This window comes from Somniosus microcephalus, chromosome 21 (assembly GCF_052327205.1).
Source record: "Somniosus microcephalus isolate GS21.2 chromosome 21, FLI_Smic_1.0, whole genome shotgun sequence".
In the NCBI taxonomy this organism is placed as follows: Eukaryota; Metazoa; Chordata; class Chondrichthyes; order Squaliformes; family Somniosidae; genus Somniosus; species Somniosus microcephalus.
The window spans coordinates 64,955,121-64,969,988 of record NC_141007.1 but is presented as its reverse complement, the minus strand read 5'-3'; the positions used below and the strand labels follow the sequence as shown (position 1 = coordinate 64,969,988).

The 14,868-nt window shown below is 44.0% G+C and overlaps 1 protein-coding gene and 1 pseudogene across 1 annotated transcript; both read left to right on the top strand.

Annotated features, from left to right (window-relative positions):
• Positions 1–3,183: 3,183 nt before the first annotated feature.
• On the top strand, positions 3,184–7,356 carry birc5a (baculoviral IAP repeat containing 5a). The gene is made up of 4 exons (XM_085963775.1): positions 3,184–3,371; positions 4,678–4,787; positions 6,138–6,255; positions 7,115–7,356. The coding sequence occupies exons 1-4, from the start codon at positions 3,264–3,266 to the stop codon at positions 7,205–7,207; spliced, it is 429 nt and encodes a 142-aa protein (XP_085819901.1). The 5' UTR covers positions 3,184–3,263; the 3' UTR covers positions 7,208–7,356.
• A 2,776-nt stretch (positions 7,357–10,132) lies between these two features.
• Positions 10,133–14,868, top strand: LOC147102883 (heat shock cognate 70 kDa protein-like; annotated as a pseudogene).

Here is a 14,868-nt window from a genome sequence, read left to right as displayed (position 1 = left end):
TGCGTTGAGCTTCCGTGGAACAATGCAAGAGACCGAGGATGGTGAGGTCTGAGTGGGAATGGAGCGGTGAATTAAAATGACAGGCGACCGGAAGCTCGGGTCACCCTTACGGACTGAACGGAGGTGTTCCGCAAAACGGTCACCCAATCTGCGTTTGGTCTCCCCAATGTAGAGGAGACTGCATCGTGAGCAGCGAATACAGTATACTAAATTGCGAGAAGTACAAGTAAATCGCTGCTTCACCTGGAAGGGGTATTTGGGGCCCTGGACAGTGGGACGGGGGGAGGGATAAGGGCATGTGTTGCATCTCCTGCGCTTGCACGGGAAGGTGCCAGGCGAAGGGGAAGGGGTGTTGGGGGTGATAGCGGAGTGGACTAGGGTGTCTCGGAGGGAGCAGTCCCTACGGAATGCTGAAACGGGAGGTGAGGGGAAGATGTGTTTGGTGGTGGTATCACGCTGGAGGTGGCGGAAATGGCGGAGGATGATCCGTTGAATGTGGAGGCTGGTGGGGTGAAAGGTGAGGACAAGGGGAACTCTGTCGTGGTTCCGGGAGGGTTGGGGCAGGGGTGTAAGAGTCCTTACAGGAGGCGGGGTGGGAGGAAGTGTAGTCCAGGTAGCTGTGGGAGTCAGTGGGCTTGTAGTGAATGTTTGTCGATAACCTATCCCCAGAGATGGAGACGGAGAAGTCAAGGAAGGGAAGGGAAGAGTCGGAGATGGACCATGTGAAGGTGAGGGAAGGGTGGAAATTGGAAGCAAACTGAATGAAATTATCTAGTTCAGGGCGAGAGCAGGAAACGGCACCGATACATTCATCAATGTACCGGAAAAAGAGGTGAGGGCCTGAGTAGGACTGGAACAAAGAGTGTTCCACATGTCCCACGAAAAGGCAGGCATAGCTAGGACCCATGCGGGTTCCCATAGCAACACCTTTGATTTGGAGGAAGTGCGTGGAGTCAAAGGAGAAGTTGTTCAATGTGAGAACAAGTTCAGCCAGGTGGAGGAGGGTGGTGGTGGATGGGGACTGGTTGGGCCTCTGTTCAAGGAAGAAGCGGAGTGCCCTCAGGCCATCCTGATGGGAAATGGAGGTGTAGAGGGATTGTACGTCCATAGTGAAAAGGAGGCGGTTGGGGCCAGGAAACTGGAAACTGTTAAAAGTGGCGGAGTGTGTCGGAAGAGTCGCGGATGTAGGTGGGAAGAGACTGGACAAGAGGAGAAAAAATAGAGTCGAGATAGGAAGAGATAAGTTCCGTAGGGCAAGAACAGGCTGAAACGATGGGTCTACCAGGGCAGTCCTGTTTGTGGACCTTGGGAAGGAGGTAGAAGCGGGCTGTGTGGGGTTGGGGAACTATGAGGTTGGCGGCCGTGGGGGGAAGATTTCCAGAGGAGATGAGGTCAGTGACAGTCTTGGAAACGGTGGCTTGATGTTTGGTGGTGGGGTCACGGTCCAGGCGGAGGTAGTGTCGGAAAGTTGGCGTTCAGCTTCCGCTAGGTAGAGGTCGGTTCGCCAAACAACAACAGCACCACCTTTGTCAGCGGGTTTAATGACAATTTCACCATTATTGTTTAATTGTATTTTGCAAGCCTTTGAATGTTGTTAGTTGCTTTTCCAGTTGTCTCAGTTAGAGATTGCCATACAACTTTACAGGGTCCTTTTCCTTCCATGGGACATTTAGAGGGGGAAATTGAGTCGTGCCCCCTTTGGGGCGCTAACTTTGCCAGGGTGCTACTAAAATTAGCACCCCCATGGCCAAAATGGAGTGGTAGCGCCCCCAAGAGGGAAGCAGGGCTCTACTGGAAGCACCCCGCCTCCCTCTTGGGGCGCTGCGAGGGAATATCGCGGTGCTATGTGCCGCAGCACCACGAGCCAATGAGCTGGAAGCTGCGTAGAACTGTTGTGCGCATGTGCGCTTCCGGTTCATTACGGGAGCAGGCTCGTTCAAAATTTTTTTATAAAGCCAGGAAGGGAGCGGGCTCGTTTAAAAAAAGCCGGGGAGGGAGCAGGCTTGTTTAAAAAAAAAAGCTTCCAGTCTTTGGAGCTTCCGCTTCCGGTTGTTGGCAGCAGTCACCCTGTTTGGATAAATACAATGGGTACGGTAGCATAGTGGTTATGTTAATGGACTAGTAATCCAGAGGCCTGGACCAATGATCTGCGGACATGAGTTTAAATCCCACCATGGCAGCTGGGGAATTTAAATTCAATTAAATAAATCTGGAATAAAAGCTACCGGATTGATGTAAAACCCAACTGGTTCATTAATGCCCTTTAGGGAAGGAAATCTGCTGCCCGTACCCGGTCTGGCCTATATGTGGCTCCAGACCCACAGCATTGTGGTTGACTCTTAACCGCCCTCTGAAACGGCCTCGCCAGCCACTCGGTTGTATTCCAGATGGCGGCTGGACCACCACCTTCTCGAGGGCAATAAATGCCAGCCTTGCCCACATCCCGCGAATGAATTTAAAAAAAACTCAAAGGAGAAAAAAAATTGCAGGGATATGAGGAAAGGTACTACAGGAAACTCTTTGGTATCCGGCACCGATGTGTTGCTGGTTGATCAAAAATTCCGGATGATGGAGAGGGTTATCTACCGAGGCTATTTTTAACAAAGAAAAATTAAAAAATCAAGAAATGTGCAGTATACAGTAATTGGGTACTCACCTACAGAATGTTGTGTTAAATGGATGGTGGAAGATGCTTGATTAAGTACAGTACTGCCAGTTGAGGGTAATGCAATGCAATGACTACCAGCAGCGTGGGAGACACACAGTACCCCTGTAAAATGGTGGATCAGAAGAGACTACCGGCAGCGCGGGAGAGTCAGACTCCTGTTACAGGGGTATTGAGGTGTTCCAACTTCCGACAGTGCCAAGAAGCCGAGTAGTAGCAGTTTGGAGAACTACCCCCACTGACTAACTCGGCCACCGCGGGAGACTCGGACTCGGCAACATTGCCGGTTATTGAGGTGTTGTTTTCGGAGTGAGAATTTTGCCGGTTAATAGAGAATTCCGTTTAAACGAGAGTTTCCTGCAACTGGATTGCGCTGGGGAGAGAGCTGGCCCAGATTCGATGGGCTGAATGGCCTCCTGCTGTTCGGCGGGTTCCTCACCTCATTACCGTCAAGCTTCACCACGTGACTCTCTTTGTGACGCAGCGGTGCCGCCCGCCAATAAGCGCAGAGCCAGGCGAGCGCGCGGGGGTTGACGGTCGGCGGTTTGAATCTGCCGGCGGTTGGGAGGCGCGCGCCTGATCGCCCGCCGGGAGCGCGATGGAGGTTTTGCTGCAGCACCACAGGAAATACTATTTCTTCCAGGAGCGCCTGGCCACGTTCAAGAACTGGCCTTTCGTGAACGATTGTGTGTGCACCCCGGAGAATGTGAGTGATCGGCCGGCTGCGTCCTGCCCGTGTCTGCGGGCCGCCCCCCCTCCTTTCTATCTGCACTGGGCTTTGTTTAAAAGGATCGCTAAGTATTTTCTGTCGTGGTCACCCATCCGGTTTTAAAACCTGCTTCTTTAACACTGTCTCTGTATGAGCCGCCAACTTGTTTTTCTTCCCCCTAGCAGTTTTCTGTGCTGAACGTGTTTACTTACTCCTTCTGGGACGGTGTGGTATTGGGTGTGGGATGGAGGGTGATCTAAGTTGTACCGAAATATTTCCTTCACAGCCCCAGTCAGTGTTTTCAAAGTACTCTCTTTAGTTTTTTTTTCTTGTTGAGTCTGTTATGAACTTTTTGGAGGGGGTTCGACCAGCTCGTTTCTGTACACAGTAAGGGAATTTGGCATGCAAGGACATTGTAATTTAGCAAATAAGCAATTTTTAGCTATTCTGAAAGGCGCTAGCTAAGATTAACTGCTGTAAAAATGTCGTTGCTATTTGTAGTGAAGTGTTGTGTTAGGCTGGCCTTTTGGTGTCTGCTGTGGTTCCGTGTCTGAGTCAGGCGGTTGTGTGTTCAAGCCCCACTCCAGAGATTTGAGCATGCAAGGAAAGAAAGATTTGCATTTATATAGCGCCTTTCACAACCACCAGATGTCGCAAAGCGCTTTACAGCCAATGAAGTACTTTTGAAGTGTTGTAACGTGGCAGCCAATTTGCGCACAGCAAGCTCCCACAAACAGCAATGTGAAAATGACCAAATAATCTGATTTAGTGATGTTGGTTGAGGGAGAAATATTGGCCAGGACATCTGGGATAACTCCCTTACTCCGCTTCGAAATAGTACCATGGGATCTTTTGCGTCCATAGACGAGGCTGGTGCTTCAGCACGGCACGCCCTCAAAACTGGAGGTGCTGCCTTTTGAGACACATGATTCGTTATGGTGTTGTTTGAGGGATATATGTTTGTGAGGACACTGGGGAAACTACGTGCTGTTCAAATAGTGGTATGGAATCTTTTAGTTCCGCCTGCGCTGGCAAACCAGGCCCGTTTAGTCTCATCTGGAAAAACTCTGACAATACAGCAGTCCCTCAGTACTGCGCTGAAGTGTCATCCTAGGTTGTGTTCAAGTCGAGAGTGGGGTTTTAATCCCTCTGACTTGAGCCAAGCTAACATTTCTAATGCCTCCTTTGCACACTCTGAAGATGTAAGGAATAGCTAGTCTGACCACTTTGCCACCTCACCTGTGTGGTCATTGGTTCTCTGAACTTTTTTTTTAAAGTCTAAAAGTGGTTATGTTGCTTTCAGATGGCTGCAGCAGGCTTTATTCACACCCCAAGTGAGAATGGTCCTGATGTTGCTCAGTGCTTCTTTTGCTACAAAGAGCTGGAAGGATGGGAACCTCAAGATGAACCTTTGTAAGTACTGAATTATGTACTTGAATTTTAGCATGGTCTTTTTCCCATGTGCTGCTTTTTTGGATGTTTGCTTGCTTACCCTCAATAAATAGCACTTTGCCACGTTTCAGTAATATTCAATGCTGTTGTGCTACTAAGCAAGATCTCTGATTCTCACGGATACCAATCATGTACAAGTCCTAAGGTTTCAGCAAGAATTCGCTAGACTTGGGACGGGGGCGCGGGGGGGGTGGTGGTGCGGAGAGAGGAACTTGAACTGATCTGCAGTTGTCCTTTGATCAAGGGAAAAGAAGATCCTACTCGTTTGGAACAGCAATACCAAAGGATACTCTTATTTAATGTCACCCAAGAACCTCTACTTCATATTGGGTTGCTTGAATAGATGTTTACAAGATCCTATGAATGAACTATTTTTTTAAAGCAAATCTGAAGCCAGTGAGGAATTCTGGAGAAGTACAGGAAACTTTGGTTTATCCGGAGGTTAACTGTCCGGAATGCTCGATCCACCGGCAAAATTCAGGAGTCGGTTCAGTAAGTTTTTTTTTCTTTTCGTTGCTTTTTTTTTTCACCAGTCAGGCTCCGCAAGGTCTAGCTAAAGCTGTTGCTTAGCTACAGAGATGCTTGCAAGCTACGGCCGACTGTTTAGAAGCTGTTAAGCAACAGGGTTTGTTGCTAGATACGGAGCTCAAAAGCTCCGTATGTTTTAACATTAGCGCTGGTTTGTCTGGCAGTTTTGATGGGATAGCAACAGCTCGGTCCCGTCGGTGCCGGATATCACAAAGTTTCCTGTACTGGACAGCACTGGTGCTATTTGGTTAACTTGTACTTCAGTGCACTGGTCTGCACCTGGCGCTATCTTTGTACTCTTAACAGTAGCTGTAGCAAAATGGCTGTAAAACCCATTCAAGTGAATTTTTGTTGTTGCTTTGAACGTTGCAATGCAATATATGCTTAGTGTTTACCCAGTGACATTACACCAATAAGGGCTTAAATACTTTTGTATCACTGTAAAATGGTTTTACACATGGAATCTGTATCGAGCATTCTGATTTAGTGCCAATCCAAGCATATGCCTTGACAAAAGTAGCAGACCTTCCTGCTTTTTCTCAGGTAAGAGAAATGTATGCTCATATCTTTCATATAGTGACAGAATCAATGCTATTAAACACTGGTTGGGGAGTTGGCTTTAACAAGTTCAAATATTTGAAATGACACAGATAAAGTGGCTGTACTAAAATCTTGTGCTAGCTTAAACTGTTTCTGGCTTCACAAGTAAGATGTTGAGGATCATGAACTTGGTGGGCAAGTACATGCAAAGTATATGGACCTAACTTTCACATTTTCTCCCAGAGTTGAACATCAAAGCCATTCCTCGAAGTGTGCTTTCATTGCACTGAAGAAAAAGTTTGAACATTTAACAAACGAGGAGTTTCTCAAGCTGGACAAGGAAAGAGTAAAGAATATAATGGTTGGTTGGTTGCTTACTTGTGCATCTATGTAGGTCTTTATCAGTGACACAGTAGAATGCATATAAAAAGGGGCAGTGTTTACCATAGGCAGCTTGTTTTGTTTTGAGGCTTTTTCCCCAGGACTTGTATAAGCTGCAGATATCTACTTCTGGGCCTCCACCAATGCTGCTTTTAGTCAGCTGCTAGGAGGTATTTCAGAGCAGTCCCATTTTATATCCGAATACCACTGGTGCTTCATTTCCATTTTCTAAACAGGATAGCCCTTTGAACAAAATGATCTAATTTCCCTCTCTGACTTCTTTCTCTTTTAATACAGTCTACTGTTAATTTAGTTATTTTTTGCACCAAAAAGAGTGAATTGTCCAGTAATTTGAATTTTGACTTTGAAGTAACAGCAATAGACTTGGAATTAATGCGAGTAGACTGTTGGGATGCAGAAATTTCTTTCCAATATTTGATAAAAGTTGGAACTTGCAATTGGTGATGATTAGACTATTGATCATGTTACTGGTCGTGTTGCTATCACTACAATTTACGTAAACTGGTTTGATACCACATTCAGTACTTTAACAGGTTCTAATTTCCATATCTTAGACTAGTTGGAGTTGGAAGTCTGGCTCTCAATTTTGCTTTTTTGAAAAAAAATACAAGCACTGAGATATGGTTGTATCTCCTTTACTTGCTATGTTTGATTCAAGTTAGCTTTGGTCATTTCTGTTCTCCTCCCTCTGCTTTTGTACTTGGACCCCTTGGGTCAATGGTACTGTGATTATAAATTTGTTGGGCATAAAGTGGGGGGGTTAACAGGACGAAGATGGATTTGAAATGTAAAGAATGGACTTTTTGTTTACTTTTCAGATCAAACAAATCTCCCAAAGAATTCCGTCGTTTGAGCAAGAGGCAAAAGTTGTAAGAAGCACAATTGAAGACTTTGTTACTGAAGCCTGCTAGTGATGCAGGATGTTCTCCTATTGTAAAGTTCTTTTTAAAACAAGAAGCAATCTGTTTATCAAAAGCTCAGTTGAGTTGATCAGAATCCTCAGATTGAGCACCATGGCTATGTATTGTACAGCATACTTCTAAAATTGTCTGTAAACTTCTGGAATGTTCTTTGTCAGATTACTTTTATATGGAAGGAACTCACAAAGTAAGTTCTTATTACTTTGTAGTGATCAAAATTGCTTAGGTACTTATTTATAGCTGGCAGCTTGATTTTCTTTTCCAATCCTGGTCAAGCATTGTGCCACCGAAAAAAGCAGGTCAGTACTGCGATAGAACCCTTAGAGCCCTATTGCAGAAATGCTCCAGAGGGATTGGGTTTGGTTTTTTAGGTGATGTGGAAGAGTATCTTGCTTTATCACATCCATCTCCTGTTTGCATTATATCACTGCCATAACACTTTCACACTTTTTTTGTGCAATGCAGAAGTATCTATGGGATATTGATCAAAGGCTTTTGAGTGTTAATTGCTCCTTCTATCCTCCTGTAATATGTAGTGGATTTGCACCCACAATGTGGGCGACTTGATGGCTATTGTTTTAGAGCCAGATATATTAATGGTCTAATCTCTGTAAACACACCCCATATATAATGGGGGGGGGGGGGGGTCTACTGCTGAATTGTTAACTGAGCAAGGGTTTTTAGTGTCCTTGACTGGCAAGTTGGGTGGATGAGGAAAGAGGCATGAGCACTGCAAGCTTGTACAGTGATCGGCAGGAGGGAATGGTTTTAGGAGCATCAGCCCCTCGCAGCATTTGCAGATATAATTGAAGACCCAGACTTACTTACTTGTCTCACTACAACTGTTGGAGCACAGGTCCTTCTTACCTCTACTTTTCTACTGCCTTGGCTGATTCAAGAATCCATTGAATTACAAGTACAGGTAGACTATCCTTTATCCGAAAACCTCGGGACCAGCCGTGTTTCGGTTTTCGGAGAATTTCGGAAGGTGGGTCGGCGGGGGGTCGTGCGCACGACCCCCCCGCCGACCCTGACCCCCGCGTCGAGGTCGGCGGGGGTCGGGGTCCGCGGGGGGGTCGTGCGCACGACTTACGCTGACGCTCAGCGTAAGTCGGGGTCCACGGGGGTCGTGCGCACGACTGACGCTCAGCGTAAGTCGGCGGGGGTCGGGGTCGGCGGGGGGTCGTGCGCACGACTTACGCTGAACGAAAAAACCTTCGGTTTTTAGAGGGTTTCGGTTTTCGGAAGCTCGGATAAAGGGTAGTCTACCTGTATCAGCAATTCTCATTATTTCTTTAGAGATAGTTGGGGAATCAACACCTTCAAAAACTTGCTGACATTGATGGTTAACCTTGTGCTCTGTTCGTGATTATTTTTTCCAAACGGTGATGTGGTAACAGTGCCATACTAAATTATGGCATGAAATTATTCTTGTTACAATCACTCCTATCCATCTATTTTTATATGCGTAGGGATTCAATCTGCAATGCGTAATCTTGAAATAACACCGCTAGGTGCTACGATTATAAAGAAGGCACTAATTCCCATTTTTCTTTACATTAAATAAAACACAATTGAAAACTAACTTGCTTCAAGACTAAGGTCGATTAAGTTTTTGTTGGGTCTGGGTAATGAGGTATATGGAGCAAAAGCGGGCAAATGGAGTGGGATACTGATCAGCAATGATCCAACTGAATAGTGGACCAGGCTTGAGGCGTTGAATGGCCTGCTCCTCTTCCTGAATATTGTACTTTGCCAGGTATTCTTTGAATGTTATTTCACTTGTATTACTAATAGCATCCTGGCAGTTGCACTGTGACAAGTGGAGCAATTTCATCATTAGAGTTCATATGACTTTAAAAGGAAAAATTTGATTTATAGAAGGCTTTAGCTAGCTGTAGGTTTGACAAGGGTGTGACCAATACATTTAACTGACTGTAAGGCAGTTGGCTTCATTTCAATGTACTCTGAAATGAAATTAAGAGACACTCATTCATCTCTTCCTATAATAAGTAAACTACTTGCAACAGTTAATTCATACAGAAGGCCTGCATAGCTGCCATATTTGTTAATAAGAGTAAGTCAGAACTCAATAGTTTTATAAAGACAGCAGAGGTAAAATCGCTGAGGGAGTCTGCTGCTGTGAAATCCAGGGCCACTGCATGGCTGTTTATTCTATGGCATTTCTGCCAAAGTTATGACTGATGATCAGGTGAATTGCGGAAATGACTGCTGCAGGAGCCCACTCTGAAGAAATAAATTGCATTCTATTTTAAAATACAACAGCAAGGTAACGAGATCCACGTCAACTGGAATTATCTGCTGTCATTTCCCTGCCCTCATGTTTTTCAAATGTTCATCCAGTTCCTCTTTAAATTATATGGTCTCCACCTCAAAGCCCACTTAACAGATGCTTAAGTTCCACCTCCAGCATGTATAACTACCCAACAGTGAAGGACACTGACATTAAATGATGACTATTAAGCCTAAAAGCCACGAATCTTCAGAGAAATATTCATACTGTAACAAACTCTAAACCTTTTGTAAATGACTGGGTAAATTCCACCTATGCACAAAACCATTAAAGTGTAAATAAATGCATTCATCTAGGGTACCTATGGAGCAAAATGATTCACTAATGTAGCCAAAACTGAGTTTGGTGTCAATCTGAGTCGAGGAATTATTCAAATGCAATCTGAAAATAATACAGTTAACTGACGGAGCAATTCTCCCTATCATTGGTCAATTAAATTGAGGAAGAGGAGACATAACCCCACGCGGCCAGTTTATCATGGCTAACCGAATCTCTAGAAGGCACCTGAGCACACAATCCATTGATACTGGGCTGGATTGCACTACTTGCTTCTGTATTCTGCAGGCCAAGGTTCCCACCTGGCTTGTTTGGAGTGAGTCATAATGGCACAGAAGGAAGCCATTCGGCCCGTCCAGGACATCGGATTTTATTTGCTTCTATCAAGCAAAGTTGGTACAAGGCACAGGTACATTGAGTGAGAGGTAAGTAACCATTAGGAGTCTAATACTCTCATGCAATGTGTTAAATTAGCTTTCATTGTACATCCTGTGTGATAGTAGTACATGGCCATTTCTCACTATGCTATCTTTGAAACCTGATGTGCTCGTACTAATGAGGAACAGGGCAGACAACTTAATCACACCTGCTATAAATTTTGTATCTCTTTTTGACAGTGCAATTGGCAGGAAAGGGTTATAAATAGCATACAGTGAGTAAAGTTGAAGAGCAATGGAGATAGCAAGGCACAAAAAGGCTAGTTTTACCTATTATGTCCTGTAGATTTTGGTAAGTGGGATGAAGAATAGGAAAATCTTTACAAGTCTGAAGGGTATCCAGCAAATAAGCAGATCCAGCAGGCATAGGAGTCATTTCATTTTTATACCCGAGAGCAACATTTGGAAAATGTTAAAGTAACTTCTGATTTTTCTCCCTAACTCTTGAACCGGGCACTTGTACTGGGAACTGGTAGCTCTCACCACTATGTCCAAAATTGATTCTTTGTGCATCCCCTTGTAGACTATTCAATTTGGTGGAAAAATCCAGGGCTTGATCCTACCCTTCCCTGACATCCACAAACACTCATTCTAGCGACAGCCACAAGATAGTGATCAACTACCCCTGCCTAAACCAGATGAGACATTCAAGCAGGAACTTTCTGTTCTGTGTTCAGTACCACACCATCAATACATTTATACATTTACCCTGTGGGCCATGGTGGTCGGGGAAAGAGCAAGAAAACGAGTAATTTCTAATTACCTATGTATAAATGCAGTAATCCTGGGTCAGTGATTGCAGAAAATAAGGTTGAGAAGCAAGTGGCCCCAGTGTCCTATTTCAACACTGTACCAAAAAGAAAATGTTTATTATTTTTGCAGGAGGGGCTAAAATTGAAGTTTTAATTGATCTGGGTAGAAAATTGCATTTTTAAGTTTTTTTTAAAAGTCTGGATAATTGGGGCCTGGAATCCACAGCAGTTTCCTGTAAAACAGTTTGTGTTGTTTCTGTCTCTTTCCCTTTCCCACCACCACTTTCACTTTGGAAAAGTACTGTTTGATTTCGTAACGGTTCTTGCTTATTGATTTTGCTCATCAAAGTGAAAGATGGTAGATGCTGAGGCGGTTTCCCCTGGCTTGGAGAGTCTAGATCTAGGGGTCATAGTCTCAGGATAAGGGGTCGGCCATTTAGGACCGAGATGAGAAATTTCTTTACTCGGAGGGTTTCCCTTTGATAAACAACAACTTGTATTTATATAGCGTCTTTAACGTAGTAAAACGTCCCAAGGTGCTTCACAGGAGTATAAGACAAAAAATTTGACACAGCCACATAAGGAGAAATTAGGGCAGGTGACCAAAAGCTTGGTCAAAGAGGTAGGTTTTAAGGAGCGTCTTAAAGGAGGAAAGAGAGGCGGAGAGGTTTAGGCAAGGAATTTCAGAGCTTAGGGCCTAGGCAACAGAAGGCACGGCCACTGATGGTTGAGCGATTATAATCAAGGATGCTCAAGAGGGCAGAATTAGAGGAGCACAGATATCTTTGGGGGGGGGGGGTTGTGGGGCGGAAGGAGATTACAGAGATAGGGAGGGACGAGGCCATGGAGAGATTTGAAAACAAGGATGAGAATTTTGAAGTCGAGGCGTTGATTAACCAGGAGCCAATATAGGTCAAGCGAGCACAAGTTGGGTGAATGGGACTTGGTGCAAGTTAGGACACGGGTAGCCAAATTTTGGATCACCTCAAGTTTACGTAGGGTAGAATGTGGGAGGCCAGCCAGGCGTGCGTTGGAATAGTCAATTCTAGAGGTAGCCAAGGCATAGATGAAGGTTTCAGCAGCGGATGAGCTGAGGCAAGGGCGGAGACGAGCGATGTTACAGAGATGGGAATAGGCGGTCTTAGTTATGCTGCAGTGTCGGGTAAGTTAAAGCTTCCTCTACTTTCATTCCTACAATTCCCTTTAACTGCCAAGCATTTCTTATTGCAGGATTCCTGTACCCTGTGTAAGATTAACCACTTGAATTGAAATTATCCCTGGTTCTATACTGAATAGGAACTGAGCTGGGACTGCATGAACTTGAGCTGTTTTAGATGTCTTACTAAATAAATTCATTGCCTGGTGCAGTAATGAGGCATGCAGACCAGAAGGTTTCAGGTTGTGTGCTAGCTAGTTGCATTTTAGATGCTACAATTGGGCTCAGCAACTTGGGCTAGAGGTGAAAAAAGCAGCCATTGACTCTTGGTGGAAAGTGCATAAATGAGATGGCAGATGAGGACATGATTTGCCTAAACTGATATATTCTATGAATAGCCATCCAGACTTGCATGAAAAAGGCCAACTTGAATTAGTTTTGAAGGACTGCTTGTACCCATAAAAGTGTACCGTAGCATGTGACCGTGCCTTGAGGAGGGGTGAAAAATCTTTTAAAAGTGCAGTATAAGCTGGAAAGAGTTGACTTCACACAACTTCTTAGAAATTGGATGTTTGTCGTGCTTTAGATTTCCTTTTAGCAGTAGTCGCAGAGCTTTATTCTATGGAATTGGATGAGGTGCATTACGACTATCAAGCTCAAGCAAAAGCATTAATTATTTTGATTAAATTGGTGCAATCGGCAATTGATGCTAGATCAATTGTTAATTTTAAATCTGAGATTGCTAGATTTTTGTTAACCAAAGATATTAAGGTATATGGGCCAAATGTGAGTATATGGAGTTAGGTTGCAGATCAGCCATGATCTCATTGAATGGCGGAACAGGCTCGAGGGGCTAAATGGTTCCTATATTTCTATGCAAGATGTCTAGGCTCCTAAACAAGTCTAATAAAATCTGTCTTCAGATTGATAACTATTGTTTTTTTCTGTAGATATTGCTGCTCCTGCTTTTCTAATACGTAAAATCTTGTGAATTGTAACTCAATGTTTGTGCCAAAAGGCAGCCAGTTCTCCAGAGTCTAATGTGTTTGTGAGCCTGATACAGTAATAGCAGCAAGGGAATGTGATCAACAATGCCTCAGACAAAAAATGATCACTAGTATATTAAACACAAGTATGGAACTAGATTAATGTGCAGGATAAACATAACTGATAGACTGGAGTTACATTAAGAGACACCTATTTTGTAGTATAAATGGGATATTAGTTAATAGAATTCAAATTTGCCTTAATATGAGAACTGCCAGGCTTGCTAAAAGTGGCAACTTTCTTATTGATCATAAACATTACATCTTAGTTACTGGGGGAAAATGATAATAGGATTTTGCCACCTTGAATAATCAGGTGATGATGTACGCATCCAATGCCAACGGTCTTATTAGCTGCAGATTGAAAGATACCCAGGCTCACCCTGACCTGAAGTCTGGCCTTTCATTTGTGTAAATGATGGTGGCTGTCTTTAAGGTTGAGGTTGAACACGCAAAAAACTCCTTTTACCCAGAAGCTTCTTCCAAGATGAAGGAGATTGCTGAGGCTTACCATGGAAGGACAGTTATAATTTCATTATCACAATGCCAGCTTACTTTGATGACTCAATGGGAAGCCACAAAAAACATTAGTACTATTTCTAGCCTTAATGTGCATTGCATGATCAATGAATTAACTGCAGCTGCTATTGCTTATGATATGAACAAGATGAGTCTGTAAGACATACTATTTTTTGACTTGGCTGGTGATACTTTTGATGTCTCTATTTTGACCACTCAATGGTATTTTTGCAGTAAAGTTCACAGCTGGTGGCACCCATCTTGGCGGTGAGGCCTTGGACAACCACATGGGCAACCTTTTAATTACTGAATTGAAAGGGAAATACAGGATATGACTGACCGCAAGAGCTGTTGCTCTCTCCACAACTAAGTAGAGGTTAATACTGAGATTTACTCTATCTATTAGGATATTAGTTTCTATACCTCCACCACTGGGGTATGAATTGAACTCAGTGATGCTGTATTTTGTGGTACATTTGATCCTTCAGAGGAATCCTTACCAGATGCCAAACTTGACAACATTCAAATCCATTAAACTGTGTTGTTTGGTGGATCCACCAGATTCCCAAAATCCAGTAGTTGCTCCAGGATTTATTTATTGGCAGATCTAAAGAAGCGCACCATCATATGGCTTTTTCATATGATGCAACTGTCTGATGACAAGGCAGAGAATGTGCAGGATCTGCTGTTGATAGCGTGTGCTACTCGATCCCTGGGTATTGAGACTGCTGGTAGTGTTTTGACTGCACTAATCAAGAGTAGCACCACCATTCCAACAAAGCAAACTCACTGCCTGCTCTGATAACAAGCCTGATGTGCTGATTCAGATTTATGAGGGTGAAAAAGCCATGACCATGGATAACAACTTGCTGAGTAAGTTTGAGCTGACTGAAATTCCACTTCCTCCAAGGGATGTGCCTCAAATTGAAGCGACTTGATCTTGGTGCCAATCTATTGCAGTGGACAAGAATACTGGTAAATGAAAAGAAGATCACCATCACAAATGACAAACATGTCTTCAGCAATGAATACATTGAATTTATGGCTCAGGAGGCTGAGAAATCCGAATGTGAAGATGACCAGTAACGTGAAAAGGGCTCTTAAAAATGCTTGGAAGCCTATGCTTTCAACATAGATTCAGAACAGATCTAG

Excerpts from the sequence above, each read along its gene's own strand:
- birc5a (XM_085963775.1), top strand. The coding sequence starts at position 3,264 with ATGGAGGTTTTGCTGCAGCACCACAGGAAATACTATTTCTTCCAGGAG. Across the intron at positions 4,788-6,137 it reads GAACCTCAAGATGAACCTTT|AGTTGAACATCAAAGCCATT; the intron begins GTAAGTACTGAA and ends ATTTTCTCCCAG. Across the intron at positions 6,256-7,114 it reads AAAGAGTAAAGAATATAATG|ATCAAACAAATCTCCCAAAG; the intron begins GTTGGTTGGTTG and ends TTTACTTTTCAG.